Source organism: Sus scrofa, chromosome 8 (genome assembly GCF_054392235.1).
Source record: "Sus scrofa isolate SSC_HxYL_T2T_F1_AM1 chromosome 8, Sscrofa_HxYL_maternal_Yorkshire_Landrace_v2.0, whole genome shotgun sequence".
In the NCBI taxonomy this organism is placed as follows: Eukaryota; Metazoa; Chordata; class Mammalia; order Artiodactyla; family Suidae; genus Sus; species Sus scrofa.
The window spans coordinates 4,111,414-4,128,840 of record NC_139390.1 but is presented as its reverse complement, the minus strand read 5'-3'; the positions used below and the strand labels follow the sequence as shown (position 1 = coordinate 4,128,840).

At 53.0% G+C, this 17,427-nt stretch overlaps 2 protein-coding genes across 6 annotated transcripts in view; one reads left to right on the top strand and one right to left on the bottom strand.

The window, feature by feature from the left end:
- MAN2B2 (mannosidase alpha class 2B member 2) overlaps positions 1-13,048 on the bottom strand; it is a 57,992-nt gene extending 44,944 nt beyond the window's left edge. Inside the window, exons 1-3 of one of the 4 annotated variants that reach the window (XM_084970896.1) lie at positions 12,365-13,048; positions 7,107-7,443; positions 6,337-6,444 (exon numbers count right to left, since the gene is read on the bottom strand). Coding sequence is in view for 2 of the 4 variants with exons in the window: in XM_084970894.1 (XP_084827020.1) it covers positions 6,337-6,606 (270 nt within the window). In the remaining 2 variants the exon portion in view is untranslated. Of the gene's footprint in view, positions 1-1,392; positions 3,400-6,336; positions 6,706-7,106; positions 7,444-12,364 lie in introns of those variants that run through there. The other 3 variants (XM_084970894.1, XM_084970895.1, XM_084970897.1) reach the window with 3 other exon arrangements.
- A 300-nt stretch (positions 13,049-13,348) lies between these two features.
- MRFAP1 (Morf4 family associated protein 1) lies at positions 13,349-15,466 on the top strand. 2 transcript variants are annotated; one of them, XM_003356844.4, is made up of 3 exons: positions 13,349-13,391; positions 13,510-13,944; positions 14,454-15,466. In XM_003356844.4, the coding sequence occupies exon 2, from the start codon at positions 13,548-13,550 to the stop codon at positions 13,929-13,931; it is 384 nt and encodes a 127-aa protein (XP_003356892.1). In that variant the 5' UTR covers positions 13,349-13,391; positions 13,510-13,547; the 3' UTR covers positions 13,932-13,944; positions 14,454-15,466. The 2 variants fall into 2 exon arrangements, with proteins under 2 accessions (XP_003356892.1, XP_005656544.1); XM_005656487.4 differs by having other exon boundaries at positions 13,368-13,944.
- Positions 15,467-17,427: the final 1,961 nt, after the last annotated feature.

Here is a 17,427-nt window from a genome sequence, read left to right as displayed (position 1 = left end):
GTGGGTTGGCCATAGAGAAGCCCGAGATCAGTGAGAGAAACGCCTGAGGGGACAATTCCAGGGACTCCGTCCCGGAGGGTGACATGGTCACAGGGGTGCAGGCAGGAGGCAACAGTGTGTTGCCAGGAACTGTCTCTGTGCCCCTCAGCCAGGAGCAGAGGGTCTGTGTTGTGGGCTGCTCTGCCTCAGAGACGAATGCCTGACTGGCACTTTCTCTTTTTTCAGCTTTTTAGGGCCACACTTGGGGCATATGGAGGTTCCCAGGCCAGGGGTCCAACTGGAGCTGCAGCTGCCGGCCTGCACCACAGCCACAGCAACACAGGATGTGAGCCGTGTCTGCAACCTACACCATCGCTCACGGCAACGCCAGATCCTTAACCCACTGAGCGAGGCCAGGGATCAAACCCGCATCCTCATGGATCCTAGTTGGATTCGCTATTGCTGCACCCTGACGGGAACTCCTGACTGGCACTTTCTATTGTGGCCAGAAATGTGACCCTCTCACCCTTCTGGCCACGGCGTCCACTCACTCACCAAATGTGACTGGACCCCATGATCTCCAAGCAAGGCTCCATCGGCTCTGTCCCACCCCCTCCCTGGGCCCCACCCAACCTGACCTGACCTTGACTTTTCTCCCATTGAGAACAGGGTCTGTGTCTTCTCCCTTTGCCCCTGGGGAGCTTGTGACTCACTTGTAACCACCAGAATGTAGGAGATGCCCTGTGTGACTTGGAGGCTGTCAGAAATGGCAAGGCGGACTTCGCCTGGAACGGGAGCCCCCAGGCGTGGCGCCAGGGGCCACCATGCTGTGAGGACACTCAAGCCAGCCCACATGGGAAGGAGACACGGAGAAGCCCTGAGAGCCCTTGAGTGCAGACAGAGGGGCAGGCCAGGCCCAGCCATTCCAGTTCGGCCCCACATGACTGCAGCCACAGGGAGACCTCAGGCCGTGTCGCACAGGTGTCTGTTCTTGTCCCTTCCTCCAGGCCTTTGCAATACTGTTCTTGCTGAGGCTCCCCTGGGGTTCTATCTCACACCCATAACCCCCACCTCCCACCCACTCCATGCCTTTCACCTCTAATGGGCCCCTGTGCTGGACAGGATGACTCCCCTGGTGGGGTACCCAGAGCCTCATTCCCAATGGGCCTGACCCTTGGTGAGCATGCCTTCCTGAGCCAGGGTGTTCACCTGTTTATTCACCTTCCAGACCAGGTAAAGAGACCAGAGATGCCCACATGAGCCCCAAACCAAGTCTCTGCCCCCTGTGGACAGCCCACTGGACCCACCTCCTCCTACAGACCAGGCGAATTATCCTTGCTAGACTGCTGACGCTTCCCCTGTCTGCTGGTCTCTTGGCATGAGCAGCCCAGAGCGACCAAGGGACAGCATTACCTTGTCAGCTCGTGGAAGATTTCCCCCTTTGGACACCAACTCCTCGAACCTACAGAGTCCAGAGCCGTGTAGATGAGATCCACTTCCCAGGGAGGCCCCTGGGAGTGATGACAACCAAGGCGCCTCCTGCTTCTATCGCACGTGTTCTGCCCACTGGGGACACCGTGGCTATTGATTTGGGGTGCATATGTCCCCGAGGGGATGGTGCTCCCATGACACAAGTCATGGCTCAACTGAGCCTTCAACTGGCTGTTCCAGGCCTCTCTCAGGCCAGCAGGTCCTGGGAATTGGGCTCAGATGGGAGGGGCAGACCCCATGGACATGCGCCCACCTCATCCACCTCACCAAAGAGCACGCCGTGGCCTAATGTCACCCATGTCAGCTCTTGGAATTCTCATTCTGCCGGAAGCAAGCAGTCCTAGGGTGGGACATTCAGGCAGCCTGTGGAGAGGCCATGCAGAAAGCAGCGGAGGTCCTGCCCACAGCCGGCACCAAGTCACCAGCCAGGAGCGTCAGGCAGCCCTCAGGCTGGTCCTCCAGCCTGGCCCCAGAGACTCGGTGACCATAGAGGTTTACTGCAGTGAAGCCACGTCTGGATATTGACCCTGGCTCAGGGGTCTGGTTACCTGAGCCACTAGCCTTGAGAACCAGGGGGAAGGATGGGGGGACACTTTGCTATACGCCCTTGTCAGAGTCTTCCTTCTGTAGTGGCACGGCTCCCTTCAGCCCCGGCCCATGGGGACAGTCCCGTCTCTGAGCTTGTTGGTGATGCCCATGATTGGTAAACGGAGTGTCCTCTGGGGAACACTGTCTGACCTCACCTATCTCTCCTGCTCATTCCCGCTTCTCTGCATCTTTAATCCCTTCTTCCTCCATCTCCCACAGTAGAGCTGACATCCCCTGTCCCCCTGGGATGGGCCAACACTGTCAACTTCAGGTCATCTCAGCTGCCTGCTACGCTGTCTCCTGCTGTTAAATCCTTCACAACCAGACACCGGGCTTAGAAGCAGAACTGAAATTTCTCACAAATCTGGAGGCTGGAGGCCACCTGGGGAGGAGAGGGTTGGAGGCAGCTTCTGTGACAGCCCCAGAGGTTGGCTGTCCCTCACTTGGGGGTGGCATGTCCCTGCAGGCTTAGGCTACTGCACAAGAAAAGTTCTTTCTAGACCAGCCTCAGCCATGCTCAGCCCGAAGAGGCTGCTTGAGGTTCTGGGTTCTTGGATATTAGTTTTGGCCACAAATTATTGTCAAGCAGAAGGGCCGGTACCACGTGTGTTTTGGCTGCTTCAGGGAGATGCACCCCAAGCTCCACATTGAATCCAAGTACCATGAGAACACAGGGCGCTGAACCCAGGGTGCTGCAGCTCCCCTGGAGCAATGCCACCTTGTTCCCAGGGTCACACATGGGCACGCGGCCTGTGAAATCTTGTTGATCTAGGTCACGGCTGCAAGTGAGTGTGAAGCATGACTCGTTCTGGGTGTTCTAGAGAAAGAACATCACAAGTGCCCGTTGTGATGCGTGGGAGGTTATAAGACGGACACGCTGGTACCCTTTCCATTTAATCTTTGGAACATCAGCATTCTCCGTTCTCTAGGGCAAGTGGACTGGCCGGGGGGTTCAGCTTGCCTTCAAGGGCAAACTACCCACTGTTGCATCTGAAGCCAAGGACCTCCTGGCATCCTCGCGTTCCATCCGTTCAGAGCTCCCAGTGTGTGCCTTCCAGGAGCCTGACTCGCAGGCTGCACCTCAGATGCTTCGGGATTTACTCCATCTGCCTTTCTGGCCCCGCCTCCCATATCCTCTTCTGCTCCTCTCCTCTTTCCAGACGGAATGTTAGAAGACCCCACGTGCATGCCCCGTCCTGAGGATCCTCTTCCCTGCTGTGTGTCTCTCCTCCACTGGGAAAGAGTCACATCCTTCTGGCACCACCAGCTCGCGGCCACATCCCCCCCGACAAGTGGAACTCTCTCCACCCTCAGTCCCTTTGCATGTGCTGCTCCCTCTCCTGGGAAGCGCCTTCCTCCGCTGTCGGGCCAGTTGCTATTCCTCCTTATGCCTCCCGCTCTGAGAGATCTTCCGTGGCCCTCTCTCCCTCTCCTTCACAGCATTTACTGATGAACATAATTTGACATTAATTCGTGTGTTTGGTTAACAACTTCCTCACCCACTAGACTCCAGGCTTCATGAGGCTTGGCTTTGTTCTCTACTGGATCCAGTCCCTGGGACAAAGCAGGAGCTCTTTATCTTATGTGTGGAAACTACACATGGGTTTAATTGTTATGGACATGCCTGGACAACATGGGAGATGCCCACAGGGCAGAGTCTACAACTCAGCTCAGCCACCCATCCCAACAGCACCTCTACCTGCCATGTGGTCACTTGACCCTGGAGCAGGGCCAGTGCACAACTCCTGGGGCCTGACCCACCCCCTGGCCTTAGTCCTGGCTTCCCCCGACTGCCCTGTGGGCATAAGCAGTCACTCAGTTTTACTCTGCATGATGAGGTGCTGTTGCCTGGCTGGCAGGCTAAGGCAGAGATGGATAGAGGTGGCTGCCAGTCCATGTCAAGGTGCCCAGGGCTTCATTTCTGCTTCCCCTTCCTTCATCTCTTCCAGTGGCCTTGTAAGGTGGGTGACCCAAAATATGGGGGGCCCTGGGGCACCATGTGGCAGAGGAGTGGCCTCCATCACCGGAATGGACACCCCTTGACCCTGTGTGTTCCAAGTATTGGCAAATACCCACCCACTGAGTCCTCATCACCACCCGGCAGTCAACACCATCACAGCCCATTTACAGATAAGGAAACTGAGGCACAGAGAAGCTCAGTAGCTGCCCAAGGGCACATGTGTCATGGCCGAGTTTTGAGGCTGTGTCCCCCTCAGACAGCCTACTGTTCCCATGGCTTTGCTCTGCCCAGCCACACTCCCCCACAGATCAGCAGATGGAGTCTAGAGGCAGGTGCTGGGGGTGAGCCAACCGTGGGCCTCAGGCAAGCCTCTGGTGCAGGTGCTCAGAATCCAGATGCGCCTGGTTGCTCTGCACCCCTCGTCCCCTCCGGCCTCATCCTCCCCAGAGGCTCCAGCTGTGTCCTGTCTCCTGTTCACACTGGGATCCCTCCTGGTCCAAAACACACCTGCCTCCCTGTCATTCTGCAAAGCCCAAAGAATTGTGGCTCATCTGAAACCTTTTCAACTATTCTCTGTCAAAAGAGTCCTCATCTCTAGAAATGCTCCCTGCACTGCCCCCGAGAGAAGGTCTGTACCCACCAGGTCTCCAGGACCTGACTGTAACTGATCCAGACTCCCTGGGTCTTCACGTGATCTGCACCCTGAGCCCCCCCGTGGCCATGTCCTGCTCTTTTCCATAATGGCCACCAGAGGGCGCCATGAGCCAACACGGCCGCTGTCCTTGGTCCTGAGATACTGACGGAAGAGGAAAAAGAGTCTTAGGGGCTACTGCCCCACTTGCTACTCCTTTCAAACTCAGACGAATTTAGGTCTCAAGCACATCACTCCAGCTTCCTGTATGTTGTGCTCTGACCTGTGCATCTCAAAGGTTGGCCAGGGAAGGACCACGTCCATCTGCAGTGACAACCATGGATGCTTCCACCACTGGCTTCCGCTTCTGACACCTGCCCCCACCTCCCTCCCCTGTCATCCCTGGTTTCTTTTTTCTTTCTTTTTTTTCTTTTCAAAGATGCACCTGCAGCTAGTCAAATTCGTTTCTGCTGTGCCACGACAGGAACTCCCACCCCTGGTTTCTTATGTCACTGGATTCTGAGTCCCCTTTTGAAGCAGGGACATGCGATGGGCAGAGCCCAGGTCACGTGCCTGCACCACAGGCGCCCCAGGAATAAAACCCCCAACATGGTCTACTCCTTGTGTAGACAAGCTGGGCGGGGACACAGCCCCACTCACCTGCAGAAAGGCTGCCTGATTACCCTCTGGGCCCACAGCCACCCCAGGACAGGCACCTGTCCACCAGAGAGCCTCTACCCATCCCTACTCACCACTGTGTAGGCTCTAGACCCTGGGTAGCCAAGGCCCAGCTCTGCCCCCCAGTGAGCTTGTTCTGGCCTCAGGATGAGGTTCCCCCACCAGCAGCACTTCACCGGGTCTGAGACATCTTAGACCCCCCAGGAGCCACCCTGGGATCCAGCCCCTCCCCCAACCAAGCCCGGCACAAAACAGGGACTTCACTTCTCCAGGGCTGACTGGCCCCCACCCCCTCTGAGGTCCCCTCTCCCATATCAGGGGCACGAGGCAGCCTCGGGCATGGCAGTACTCCCTGCGGAGACCAGCCCGCACTTACCCGGTGGCAGGTAAGTTGCACTGTTGTCAGGGGACAGACACTTATTCCCGACACAGACTCCCTTTCCTGCATGGTGCTGCCACCAGCTATGCCCCGGGCAGGCTCCCGAATTGACAGTTACCACAGGCCACACATCCCTCCCTGCAGGGGCTGCCTTTGTTTTGTTTTGTTTTGCTCTTTTTGCCATTTCTGGGGCCGCTCCTATGGCGTACGACGTTCCCGGGGTAGGGGTCTAATCGGAGCTGTAGCCGCCGGCCTACACCACAGCCACAGCAATGCAGGATCTGAGCCATGTCTACAACCTACACCACAGCACATGGCAACGCCGGATCCTTAACCCACTGCGCGAGGCCAGGGATCGAACCCACATCCTCATGGTTCCTAGTCGGATTCGCCAACCACTGAGCCATGACGGGAACTCCCAGGGGCTGCCTTTTATGGGAAAGGAGAGCAGCGGAGGCCTCTCCCTGCGGGCTCCGTGGGCATCACCTCGAAGCAGCGGGCTGACAGGAAAGAGAATGTCCTTCACAGGCCTGTCCTCTGCCAGCTTCCAGACCACAGCCTGCCAGACAGGTGCCGTCCTACGGCAAGATCCCGCGCCTCACACCAGGGGCCTCTGCGTTGTGCTCTCACCTCCGTCCTCCAGGCTCTCGCTGGGTCCCGGTGATGTCCTGCTCTTTTCCACAGTGGCCACCAGAGGGCGCCATGACCCAACACGGCCGCCGTCTTCGCGCTGACGTTCTGACAGCAGGGGAACAGGCGTCTTAAGGACCACACGCCCCGCTTGCGATCCCCGCAAACACAAAAGCCTTTAGGTCCTGCGAGCACGTCACTCGAGCTTCCGGGGCTGCGGTCCCCTACCCTTTGCATCTCAGAGGTTGGCAAGGGAAGGGGCACATCCATCCGCAGTGACTACCATGGATGCTTCCACCCTGCCCGACACCCCCGTCCCTCCCCTGCCGTTCCTGGTTCGTTATGTCGCTGGATTCCGAGTCCCCTTTTGAGGCAGGGATGTGGGATGGGCAAAGCCCAGGTCACATGCCTGCAACATAAGCTCCCCAGGAAAGGAATCCCCATTACAGTCTACCCCAGGCAGAGACAAGCTGGGTGGGGACACAGCCCCAGTCACCTGCAGAAAGGCTGCCTAACTACCCTCTGGGCCCACAGCCACCCCAGGACAGGGCCCTGTCCACCTGAGGGCCCCAGACCCATCCCCACACACCACTATGCAAGCTACAGACCCTGGGGAGCCAGGACCCGGCAGCCAGAGACCCCGGGGCCCAGCTCTGCACCCCAGTGAGCTTGTTCTGGCCTCAGGATGAGGTTCCCCCACCAGCAGCACTTCACCAGGTCTGAGACATCTTAGCCCCCCAGGAGTCACCCTGGGATCCAGCCCCGCTCACCTCACTATGTTTGCAGGAGTGGCTGTACAGACTTGTTCTGTTCCTTCTCAGGAAGAAATTGTTGGCTGAATACTGATAACGTGAAAGTGCGTGAAAGAATGAGGAACAGCTGCCTCCCTCTGCTTTCCAAAAAGAGTGGGCAGTTGGAGTTCCTGTTGCAGCTCAGTGGGTTAAGAACCCAACTAGTATCCATGAGGATTCAGGTTCGATCCCTGGCTTCCCTCCGTGCGTTAAGGATCCCGCGTTGCCGCGAGCTGGGGTGTAGATGGAAGATGCAGATGCAAGCTTGCATAGGACACAGGTTTCACAAGTACCAGCAACTAGGATGTCAGCATACCTTTGGAGAGACACAATTCAACCGATGACAACCATACCTAATATAGTTTATCTCTCTGCTGTACAATCCGAGCTGTACAGAGATTTCTAGGCAGCAAAACATTTTGGGGGAGCCTAGTTAAAATTTCCAAGATGTGCCCAAGACTTGTTTTTTCAGGAGCAGATGGGACTAACAGGTATGGTATCTGTTCTTGAGCAAGTCGGGGCATTGCTCAGGATAGCTGTAAATTGTGAACCCAAAGATCCATTGTCTCAGAATGTGACCCCGAGGCCAGCTGTACCAGCACTACCCGGGAAGCTGTTACAAACACAAATCATCAGACCTGGCTGCCTTTGAAATAAACCCCAAACTCTAGGGTTGGGCACATCAACATGTGTGATGGGAAGTTTTGCAGGTTATCGTGATGCAGGCTCAAATTTGAGAATATCTGCCAGGAGTTGCCATTGTGGCTCAGCAGAAATGAATCCAACTAGTATCCATGAGGATGTAGGTTTGATCCCTGGCCTCACCACTCAGTGGGTTGAGGATACGGCGTTGCCGTGAGCTGTGGTGTAGGTCGCAGAGGTGTGGTGTAGGTCGCTGTGGTGTAGGTCTGGCATTGCTGTGGTGAAGGCCGGCGGCTGTAGCTCTAACTCCACCCCTAGCCTGGGCATAAATAAATAAATAATGTTGGGGTTTTTTGTTTGTTTGTTGCTTTTTAGGGCCAAACCCAAAGCATATGGAGGTTCCCAGGCTAGGAGTCCAATCCGAGCTGTAGCTGCCGGCCTACACCACAGCCCCAGCAACGTCAGATCCGAGCCGTGTCTGCGACCCACACCACAGCTCACGGCAATGCTAGATCCTTAACCCACTGAGCGAGGCCAAGGATCGAACCTACATCCTCACGGATACCAGATGGATTCGCTTCTGCTGCGCCACAGTGGGAATTCCTGATGATGCAATCCTCGATGTTTATCCCAAAATGAGGAAAAGCTGGACTTCTCCTTGCTCTTTTTCTTTGGTTATATACATGTATCCCTCTTTTTTTTTTTTTTTTTTTTTTTTTGTCTTTTCAGGGCCACACCCAATGGCATATGGAGGTCCCCAGGCTAAGGGTCAAATCGGAGCTACAGCTGCCGGCCACAGCCACAGCCACAGCAGCTCGGGATCCGAGCCACGTTTTCAACCTACGCCACAGCCCATGGCTATACCAGATCCTTAACCCACTGAGCGAGGCCAGGGATCGAACCCGCATCCTCATGGATCCTAGTCAGATTTGTTCCCCTGAGTCATGACAGGAATTCCTTGTGGCCCTCCTTCTTCTTAGGGCTGCGCCCCCCTCTGCCCATTTGTATCTCTCACAAGCATCCTATGTTCATAAGCTCACTCTGCCTTCCACTAGGCCTCACACTGGAATCCTCTGCATCAAGACAAAAGAACTGGAGCATCAGTAAGTCCTGACACCATGTGAGCTGATTCAATTAAAATACAGTGGGAGGAGTTCCCTTGTGGTGCAGTGGAAAAACAATTCCAACTAGGAACCATGAGGTTGCGGGTTCGATTCCTGGCCTCGCTTAGCAGGTTGAGAATCCAGTGTTGCCATTGCCGTGAGCTGTGGTGTAGGTCGCAGGCACGGCTCAGATCTGGCATTGCTGAGGCTGTGGTGTAAGCCGGCAGCTGTAGTTCCAATCAGAGCTCTAGCCTGCCTCCACATGCTGATGGTTCGGCCCTAAAGAGCAAAATAAATGAATAAATAAATAAAAATAAAAAAAATACAGTGGGGGATGGAGTTCCCATCATCGTAGCACAGCAGAAACAAATCTCACTAGTATCCATGAGGACACAGGTTCAATCCCTGGCTTTGCTCAGTGGGTTAAGGATCTGGCGTTGCCATAAGCTGTGGTGTTAAGTTGCAGACGTGGCTCGGATCCTGCATCACTGTGGCTGTGGTGTAGGCCAGCAGCTACAGCTCCAATTAGACCCCTAGCCTGGGAATCTCCATATGCCATGGGTACGGCCCTAAAAAGCACAAAAAAATAATACTAATAATACAGAGGGGGAGTTCCCTGGTGGCGCAGTGAGTTAAGGATCTGGCATTGTTATTGCTGCGGCATGGGTTTGATCCCTGGCCCAGGACTTTCTGCATGCCGTGGACATGGCCAAAAATAAACAAACAAACAAATAAAAGAGAGTGGGTCTGAGTCCCCTCCTAAGTCAGGGATCATGGGTTCCAGTCCCATCTGAGAAGGAGGGTAGTTTCACAACCAGGGAGCCCTGCTCATTCCTGAACCCCAGAAATGTGGCAAGTGATTGTTAGGGTTCAAATCTACTATGCTTTGGGGTGTTTTCAACACAGAAATAGACAGCTGAAACATGTAACTTCTTTGTAAACCATATCTTTTACCAGTGGACAGTGTCCCTCTTTTTTTCTGTTTCAAGCTTTTGACTTTAAATTTGACTTTCTTTTTATAGATTTGTTGTCATTTACTCATTGGTGTGTTTCTTATAGATAACACTTGGGTCTTAGTTTTGGGATTTTTTTTTTTTTCCAATTTTTTGGGCATGCCACAGTATGTGGAAGTTCCCGGGCCAGAGATCAAATGCGCGGCCACAGAAGCGACCCAAGCCCCTGCAGTGACATCACGTTGCTGGATCCTTAACCCACTGTGCCACAGGAAAATGCCTGGATTTTAGTTTTTGACTCCAAATGCCAGTTTCTATCTTTTAAGAAAAGTCGTCATGCTCGCTGATTGGACTTTATTTCTTCTCTCTTCTATTTATGATATATTTTACTTGATGTTTTTCTTTCTCACGTTTCCTTTTCCGCTGGTCAGATTTCTATTTTATTCTCTCTTTTCACCTCATTACTCTGGAAGTTCTGTTTGTCTTTTCGGTTTTGTTAGTACCTCTCTCCTGGGCGTTTTGCCCTAGTGATTGTGAATCAGCCTGTATTTCTTCACTGAGAGGTCAAAGCAAAGTAATCCTTACTCTTGGCCACCACCTGGATGGCCTTGTCACCTGCTCGCCTTCCTCCTTCTTCCACCAGCAAATTAAAACAGAGTGGCCTTGTTAACACCCCCAGTGTCCCCATCCACTTCTGATAACCTCGGGCTTTGGCTTGGTTGAGCCATTCAGGTCTCTGAGCAGCAGCAAAAGAGAAAGGAAAGGAAGCATAGCAGCTTGGGCTCCTGCGGGCCAGCCCGGGACCGATAATAAAGGGAGGGTACCTGTCTGCTCCTGACGCCCTGCATCCATGGCCTTCCAACCCTGGGAACTGTGCCAAGCCGGGAGAGAACCAGCGCTTCCACTGCAGCAGCAACTCGAGCTGCTGCAATTAGAGTCTTAACCCACTGCACCACAGCCGGAACTCCCAGAACTATATTTCTAAGCAGAAGGCAGTTAAGTTAAAAGTCAGTAAAAGAAGAGCATAACATGGAGTTCCTGTCGTGGCGCGTCGGAAACGAATCTGACCAGGAAACATGAGGTTACGGGTTTGATCCCTGGCTTTGCTCGGTGGGTTAAGGAGCCGGCATTGCTGTGAGACGTGGTTCAGATCCCGTGTTGCTGTGGCTGTGGTGTAGGCAGGCGGCTGCAGCTCTGATTAGACCCCTGGCCTGGGAACCTCCATATGCCAAGGGTGCAGCCCTAAAAAGACAAAACAAAGAAGAGCATAACAGTCCCGATGTGGTTGGAATTTTTTTTTGTTGTTGTTGTCTTTTTAGGGCCGCACCTGCAGCATATGGAGGCTCCCAGGCTAGGGGTCGAATTGGAGCTGTAGCCACCGGCCTACACCACAGCCACATCAAATCCCAAGCCACACCTGTGACCTACACCGCAGCTCACGGCAACGCCGGATCCTTAATGCACTGAGCGAGGCCAAGGATCGAACCCGCATCCTCATGGATCCTAATCAGGTTTGTGACTGCTGAGCCAAGAAGGGAACTCCCCAAAGCTGGATTTTTACAGGAGCAACCAAATATAAAGAACTGAGAAAAGTCCAAACAAAAAGTTAAGCACTTTACATACCTCTATGCTTGGAATTCACAGAGCATTTTCATGATTACTGTTTCTCTTTTTAAGTTATAGTTGATTCACAATGTTCTACCAGTTCTGCTGCACAGCAAAGTGACTCAGTCCTACACACATACATTCTTTTTCTCACATGATCTTCTATTATGTTCTATCACAAGTGATTGGACACAGGAGTTCCCGCAGTAGCAGAGCGGAAACAAATTCCAATTAGGAACCATGAGGTTTCGGGTTCAAACTCTGCCCTCGCTCAGTGGGTTAAGGATCTAGCATTGCCGTGAGCTGCGGTATAGGTCACAGACACGGCTCAGACCCTGCCTTGCTGTGGCTGTGGTGTAGGCCGGCAGCTATAGCTCGGATTGGACCCCTAGCCTGAGAACTTCCATATGCCTTGGGTTTGGCCCAAAAAAGCAAAAAACAACCAAAAAAACAGTAATTGGATATAGTTCCCTGTGCTATACGATAGGATCTCATTGCTTATCCATTTTAAATGTAATCATTTGCATCTAACCCCAAATCCCCGTCCATCCCACTCCACCCCCCCCCCACCGCAACCACAAGTCTGTTTTCCATGTCAGTGAGTCTGTTTCTTTTTTTAAAATTTTTTGTCTTTTTAGGGCCGCACCTGCGGCATACGGAAGTTCCCAGGCTAGGGGTCTAATCAGAGCTGCAACTGCCTGTCCTACACCATAGCCACAACGCCAGATCCAAGCTGCACCTGGAACCTACTCCACAGCCCAGGGCAACGCCAATCCTCAAACCACTAAGCAAGGCCAGGATGCTAGCTGGGCTCATTACCGCTGGGCCACAACAGGAACTTCCCTGTTTCTGTTCTGAAGATAGGCTCATTTGTGCCATATTTTGGATTCCACATATAAGTTACACGATATTTATCTTCCTCTTTCAGACTTACTTCACTTAGCATGAGAATCTCTAGCTGCATCTGATGGTTGTTTCTCTTCATTCTTCACTCGATTATATTCAGAACTGGGAGGTGTGTCCCCCACCTGACTGGAAAACAGAAGCCGTATCACTTGTGCAAGCTGGATTCCTGATTTTTTTTTTTTGCTATTTTGTGACTAGGTCAACAGGCCAAGAAATCATCATACGTTTCCTTAAAATTGTCTGTGCAATGAATGTTAAAGCAATATACTACCCTGTGCCAAGTTCTGCTCTAAACCTCTGAGACAGAGTAAGACCCTCAAGGAGCCTTCAGTCCGGTAAAAGTCGTGAAGACGAGTCCAGTGGGAACGCAGAATAATTCAGACCCGGCCTTTCCCACCCGGGGGTCTCGGTTTCGAGAAAGACACCCCGACACTTCTGACTGCAATAACGAAGAGCAGCCTCTGAGATGTCGGGGAGGGTCCGGCTGCGGTACTAAACGGGGTGGGGCCCTCTGCGTGAGACCGCGACTCCCATCATTACGCAGGACCTTCTCGTTCAGCGCGGGAAGATGGCTCTCAGATCTCTGAAAGCTGTAAACTCCACGCTGGAGAAAAACTTTAAAAGAGCGAGCACCGCAGCGCCCCAACTCCCAAGCCAGGGGCCGCTGGGAGCAGCGCCAGACTGAAGGGGGAGGGGAGAGAGGAGAGAGCGTGTGTGCGCGCGCGCGCGTGCGCGCGGGGGCGGGTGGGAGCAGACGGGCGCGAGACGGAGACGACGGGCCCGGAGGGAGAAGGGAGGGCGTGCGTGCGCGTGCGTGGGGCAGCAGAGGGGCGGAGCGCGGGCCTCAAGGGGAGAGGATGTATCAGGAAGAGCGTGCGTGCGCGCGCGGCCGCGTAGCGCGGATCGCGTCGCCCACCACTGACGTGCGCGCCCCCGCACCTAGTTCTACCCGCGGCCTGACCGTAAAGAGGGGCGGCCGTGTCGTGAAAGGGGCCGCAACACGCAGGGCGCTGGTTGACGGCTAGGACTCCATTTTGTCCTCCGCTTCTCAGCTCGTAAGTCGCTTGATTCCGTGGCTGCTCTGAGGCGAAAAGTTTAAACGGGGTAAAAGTTTGAGAGAATATTCTGGAAGTGTGTCGGTAAGCATAGCGAGTCTCCATTTTCTTTCTGCAGCCGACTCGGCTCCTGCGGTTCCGGAACAGCGGGAGGAGATGCGGCCCCTGGACATCGTCGAGCTGGCGGAGCCGGAGGAGGTGGAGGTGCTGGAGCCCGAGGAGGATTTCGAGCAGTTCCTGCTCCCGGTCATCAACGAGATGCGGGAGGACATCGCGGCGCTGACCCGCGAGCACGGGCGGGCGTACCTGCGCAACCGGAGCAAGCTGTGGGAGATGGACAATATGCTCATCCAGATCAAGACGCAGGTGGAGGCCTCGGAGGAGAGCGCGCTCAACCATCTTCAGAGCGCGGACGACGCGGTCGAGGGCAGGGGGACCAAGAGGTGCGAGAAGGCCGAGGAGAAGGCCAAGGAGATCGCGAAGATGGCAGAGATGCTGGTGGAGCTGGTCCGGCGGATAGAGAAGAGCGAGTCGTCCTGAAGCCGGGTCGGCGGTAAGGCGGGGGCCCGGGGCTGCCCCCCTCTTGGCTCGGCCTCGGGGCCGTGGATGGAACAGCGAGCCCCTCGGGGTGGGAGTTGGGAGGAGAGAGTGAAACATGCTGCGTGTTTACCTTAGGAGGTCTTAGGACAGACCGTTTGTGTGCTTTTTCAGTCTCAGGAAGCTAGAGGGAAAAAGTGGGCGGGTGGGTTGATTCGGTTTCGTCTGTGTGTGTTCGCAACGTAAGGTCACGGTCAGTAGGATCAACTCGAGGGGCATAAGCAAAAGTCCCAGAGAACGAGATCGTGGTAGGGCCCATTGAGCTGGGGTGGAGAGAAATAAATGTACGATTGCTGGAGGGAAGGCTGTTTCTGGACGGTTCCAGAATTCGCTGGAAGCCTGAAAAGAGTCAGATGGCATCCCGGAGAGGTGGTGCCCTGCGGGGCTGCAGGTGTGAGGGCGTTGGGTTGGGTTTTCTTGAAGGATTAACCTGTTAATGCTGAGTTTCTCCCGATTGCACTTCAGGTTTACAGCCAATGGATTCTGGTCCACTGATGGAGATTGGCTGACACCCTGGAGAAGCTGAAACCAGAGAGCCTTTTGTTTTCTCTTTTTTTTCTCTGTCTACACTCTTGTCCTCGCTTACACTACGTTTCTGCTATGGTCTGTGGTTAATGACCTCAATATGAGTTTTTGATTGTTAAGTGTTTTTGTTTGGGGAGGTAACTTTTATTTGGAAAACGTTCTCACGAGCAAGAATTAGGGCCTAGATTGTAAGCTCTTGCAGCAGTCACGTTTGTTCCTGGGCTTTTGTTGTTTCTAAATTTTTGAGGTGCTTTGCTCTTTCTTGTGTGACCTGATAGCTTCCTGGAACTTTGGGTCTGTGTGTGACGGATGAGACTCAGAGCTGGAGTTCTCCAGCTCTGAAGGTGCTGAAGGAACTGCATGATATCTGGAAGACGACTCCATGCAGCAGTTTTAAAGAAGCTGAAGAGGGGACCAGACTTCTACTGGGAATGTGAATGGGGCTGATCTGGCTAGGACTGATGAATCAGAAGGGGTGGAGGATGGTATTGTTTGGGGACTTTAATTTCTGTGTGAGACCAAAGGAGGAGAGATGTATTTTGTTCAAAATGTAAGTTTTATGCGGCACACTGTGTGATGTAACCTGTCTGGTCAGTTTGTTTGGACAACCTTACTCAGCTTTACTCGACGTGGAACTGAGAATAGAACATGAGATAGGTCTTGGTGTTCTGTATAATTGATAGAATACCCTGATGCATTTTAAGGCATTCTGGGCATAAAATAAAAGCGATATTTGCAAAAGCCCTTGAAGGTCTGGGGAAGAAAAGCAAGGGCTGTCTGTTTTGGACCCTAAACTGGATAGGGACTAAGTACTTTCAACATCCATAAGTTGTCTAGCTATAAGTTCATTTCAGCAGCAGACCTGACAAGTATTTGAGGTCAAAACCCTACCATGTGTTTAAAAAGAAATTTACCATGTTAATAAAAGTATTCATTTGCTTGAAAAGACAAAAGACCTGAGAAATCATTGAGTTAAGAAATTTCGTTTCTTTAAGAAAAATTTCCTTCGTAGCGGTCATCTTTGCCAAATGGGGGGTGGATTTATTGGGGTTTTTAAGCCCCAAATTACGGAGGAGGTAATCATATCTCTGCGTGCTGCTATGGAGACTGGCGGAGGAAAAAGCATGGGGTTGGCCCTTGGTATTGAGGGGGTTGGTTCCAAAACCCTTCACCCCCTCCCCACAGATAACCAAGATCCAGGGATGCTCACATTCCTTAGGAAAAATTGTCGTACAGTCGGCTCTCCATGGCCATAGATTTTGCATCCTACAGAGCCTGCCTGCACTCTGATTTTCATCTCAGGATCTGCTTCCTGGGGCATCCAGCTGATAGCAAGCGTGAAACTGGAAAACCATGTGTCACAAGCTAGATACCGTATCTTAGAGGACTGAGGAGGAGAAAGAAAGCATTTCAGAGCAAGTAAGGTGAACCTGGCCTTGAGGGATGGACACAGATTCCGAGGACAAGGAGAGAGTGAGGGACACCCAGGCACAGGGAACAGAAGGTGCCGGAGTTCTGGTGTTGGGGGTGGTGAGGGCGAGTATGATGAGCAGCATCAGGAAAAAACAAACAACAAAGCCACATTTGGTAGTTTGCCCCAACTAGTACAGTAACGCTGGTACAACAGTCAGTATCTCACGAGTTTGACACCAAGGCCTTTTTTCAGTTTCAGGATATCACCTCGCAGTTGGTAATTTATCTTTAAAAGAGGTAATACAATGAGTAAGAATTGGTCTGTTCCTTTTCTCAGCTTCCCAGTTCCCCTCTAGGAAGACAACCATTCACCAGTATCTTAAATATCATTACAAACACCATGTGTTTTAGAACATACACAAGACTTTCTCCAACCTCTTTTTTTTAAAAAAACATAGAAATACTAATCTGTGAATGTTCTGGGATAGTTTTTCTACCTAAAACTATAGTTTGAAAGTTAACCCTAGGGAGGTGCTTTCGTGGCTGAGAGGTTAATGACCCTGAGTAGGATCCATGAGGATGCAGGTTCGATCCCTGGTCTCGCTCAGTGGGTTGGGGATCCTGTGTTGCCGTGAGATGTGGTGTAGGTCCCAGACACAGCTCGGACCCCAGATTGCTGTGGCTGTCACTTAGGCCCGCACCTGCAGCTCTTTCAACCCCTGGCCTGGGAGCTTCCATATGCCTCACGTGCGGCCCTTAAAAGAAAAAAAAAAGAAAGTTCACCCCATCTAAATAGCTAGATCTGCTGTTTGGTTTTTTTTTTTTTTTTTTTTTTTAATGGCTGCATATTATTCATTGTACTATAAGTAGAGGTAGGTGACTGTTCCGGCTTGCGACTGCTAGGTTGGAGAAGCAATTGAATCTTGCATTTTCTAAGAATGTGGTAAGGAGCCATTTGGAGAGGCCGTCTTAAAGGGCTGTACAATACTGAGTCTGGCCAGAGTTGCCAGAATTTTTTTTTTTTTTTTTTTTTTTTAGCTTTTTAGGGCCGCAACAGCGGCATAAGGAGCTTCCCAGACTAGGGGTCGAACAGGAGCTACATAGCTGCTGGCCGGCACCACAGCAACGCAGGATCCGAACCATGTCTGCGATCTACACCACAGCTCACAGCAATGCTGGATCCTTAACCCACTGAGAAGGCCGGGGATTGAACCCATGTCCTCATGGACACTAGTTGAGTTCGTTACTGCTGAGCCATGACGGGAACGCCCAGAGTTTTTTATTACAGACCCGTATGTCCCTCATGAGCCCCAGGCCCTCTCTCCGTTCCCTGACGGTCAGAGATGAGGCCACGGGCGGCTGTGCAGAAAGGGCCAGCTGGGTTCTTGGACGGGTTCCTGACACAGCAGAGGCCAGTGTCCTTTTATATCAAAGCGCTGTTGCCGAAAGAGCGAGGAGGCCGGGCAGGGAAGCGCACTCAGCGGGGGGCAGGCAAGGCATT

Bases quoted from the DNA above. Each gene is read 5' to 3' on its own strand.
- MRFAP1 (XM_003356844.4), top strand. From the start codon at position 13,548: ATGCGGCCCCTGGACATCGTCGAGCTGGCGGAGCCGGAGGAGGTGGAG.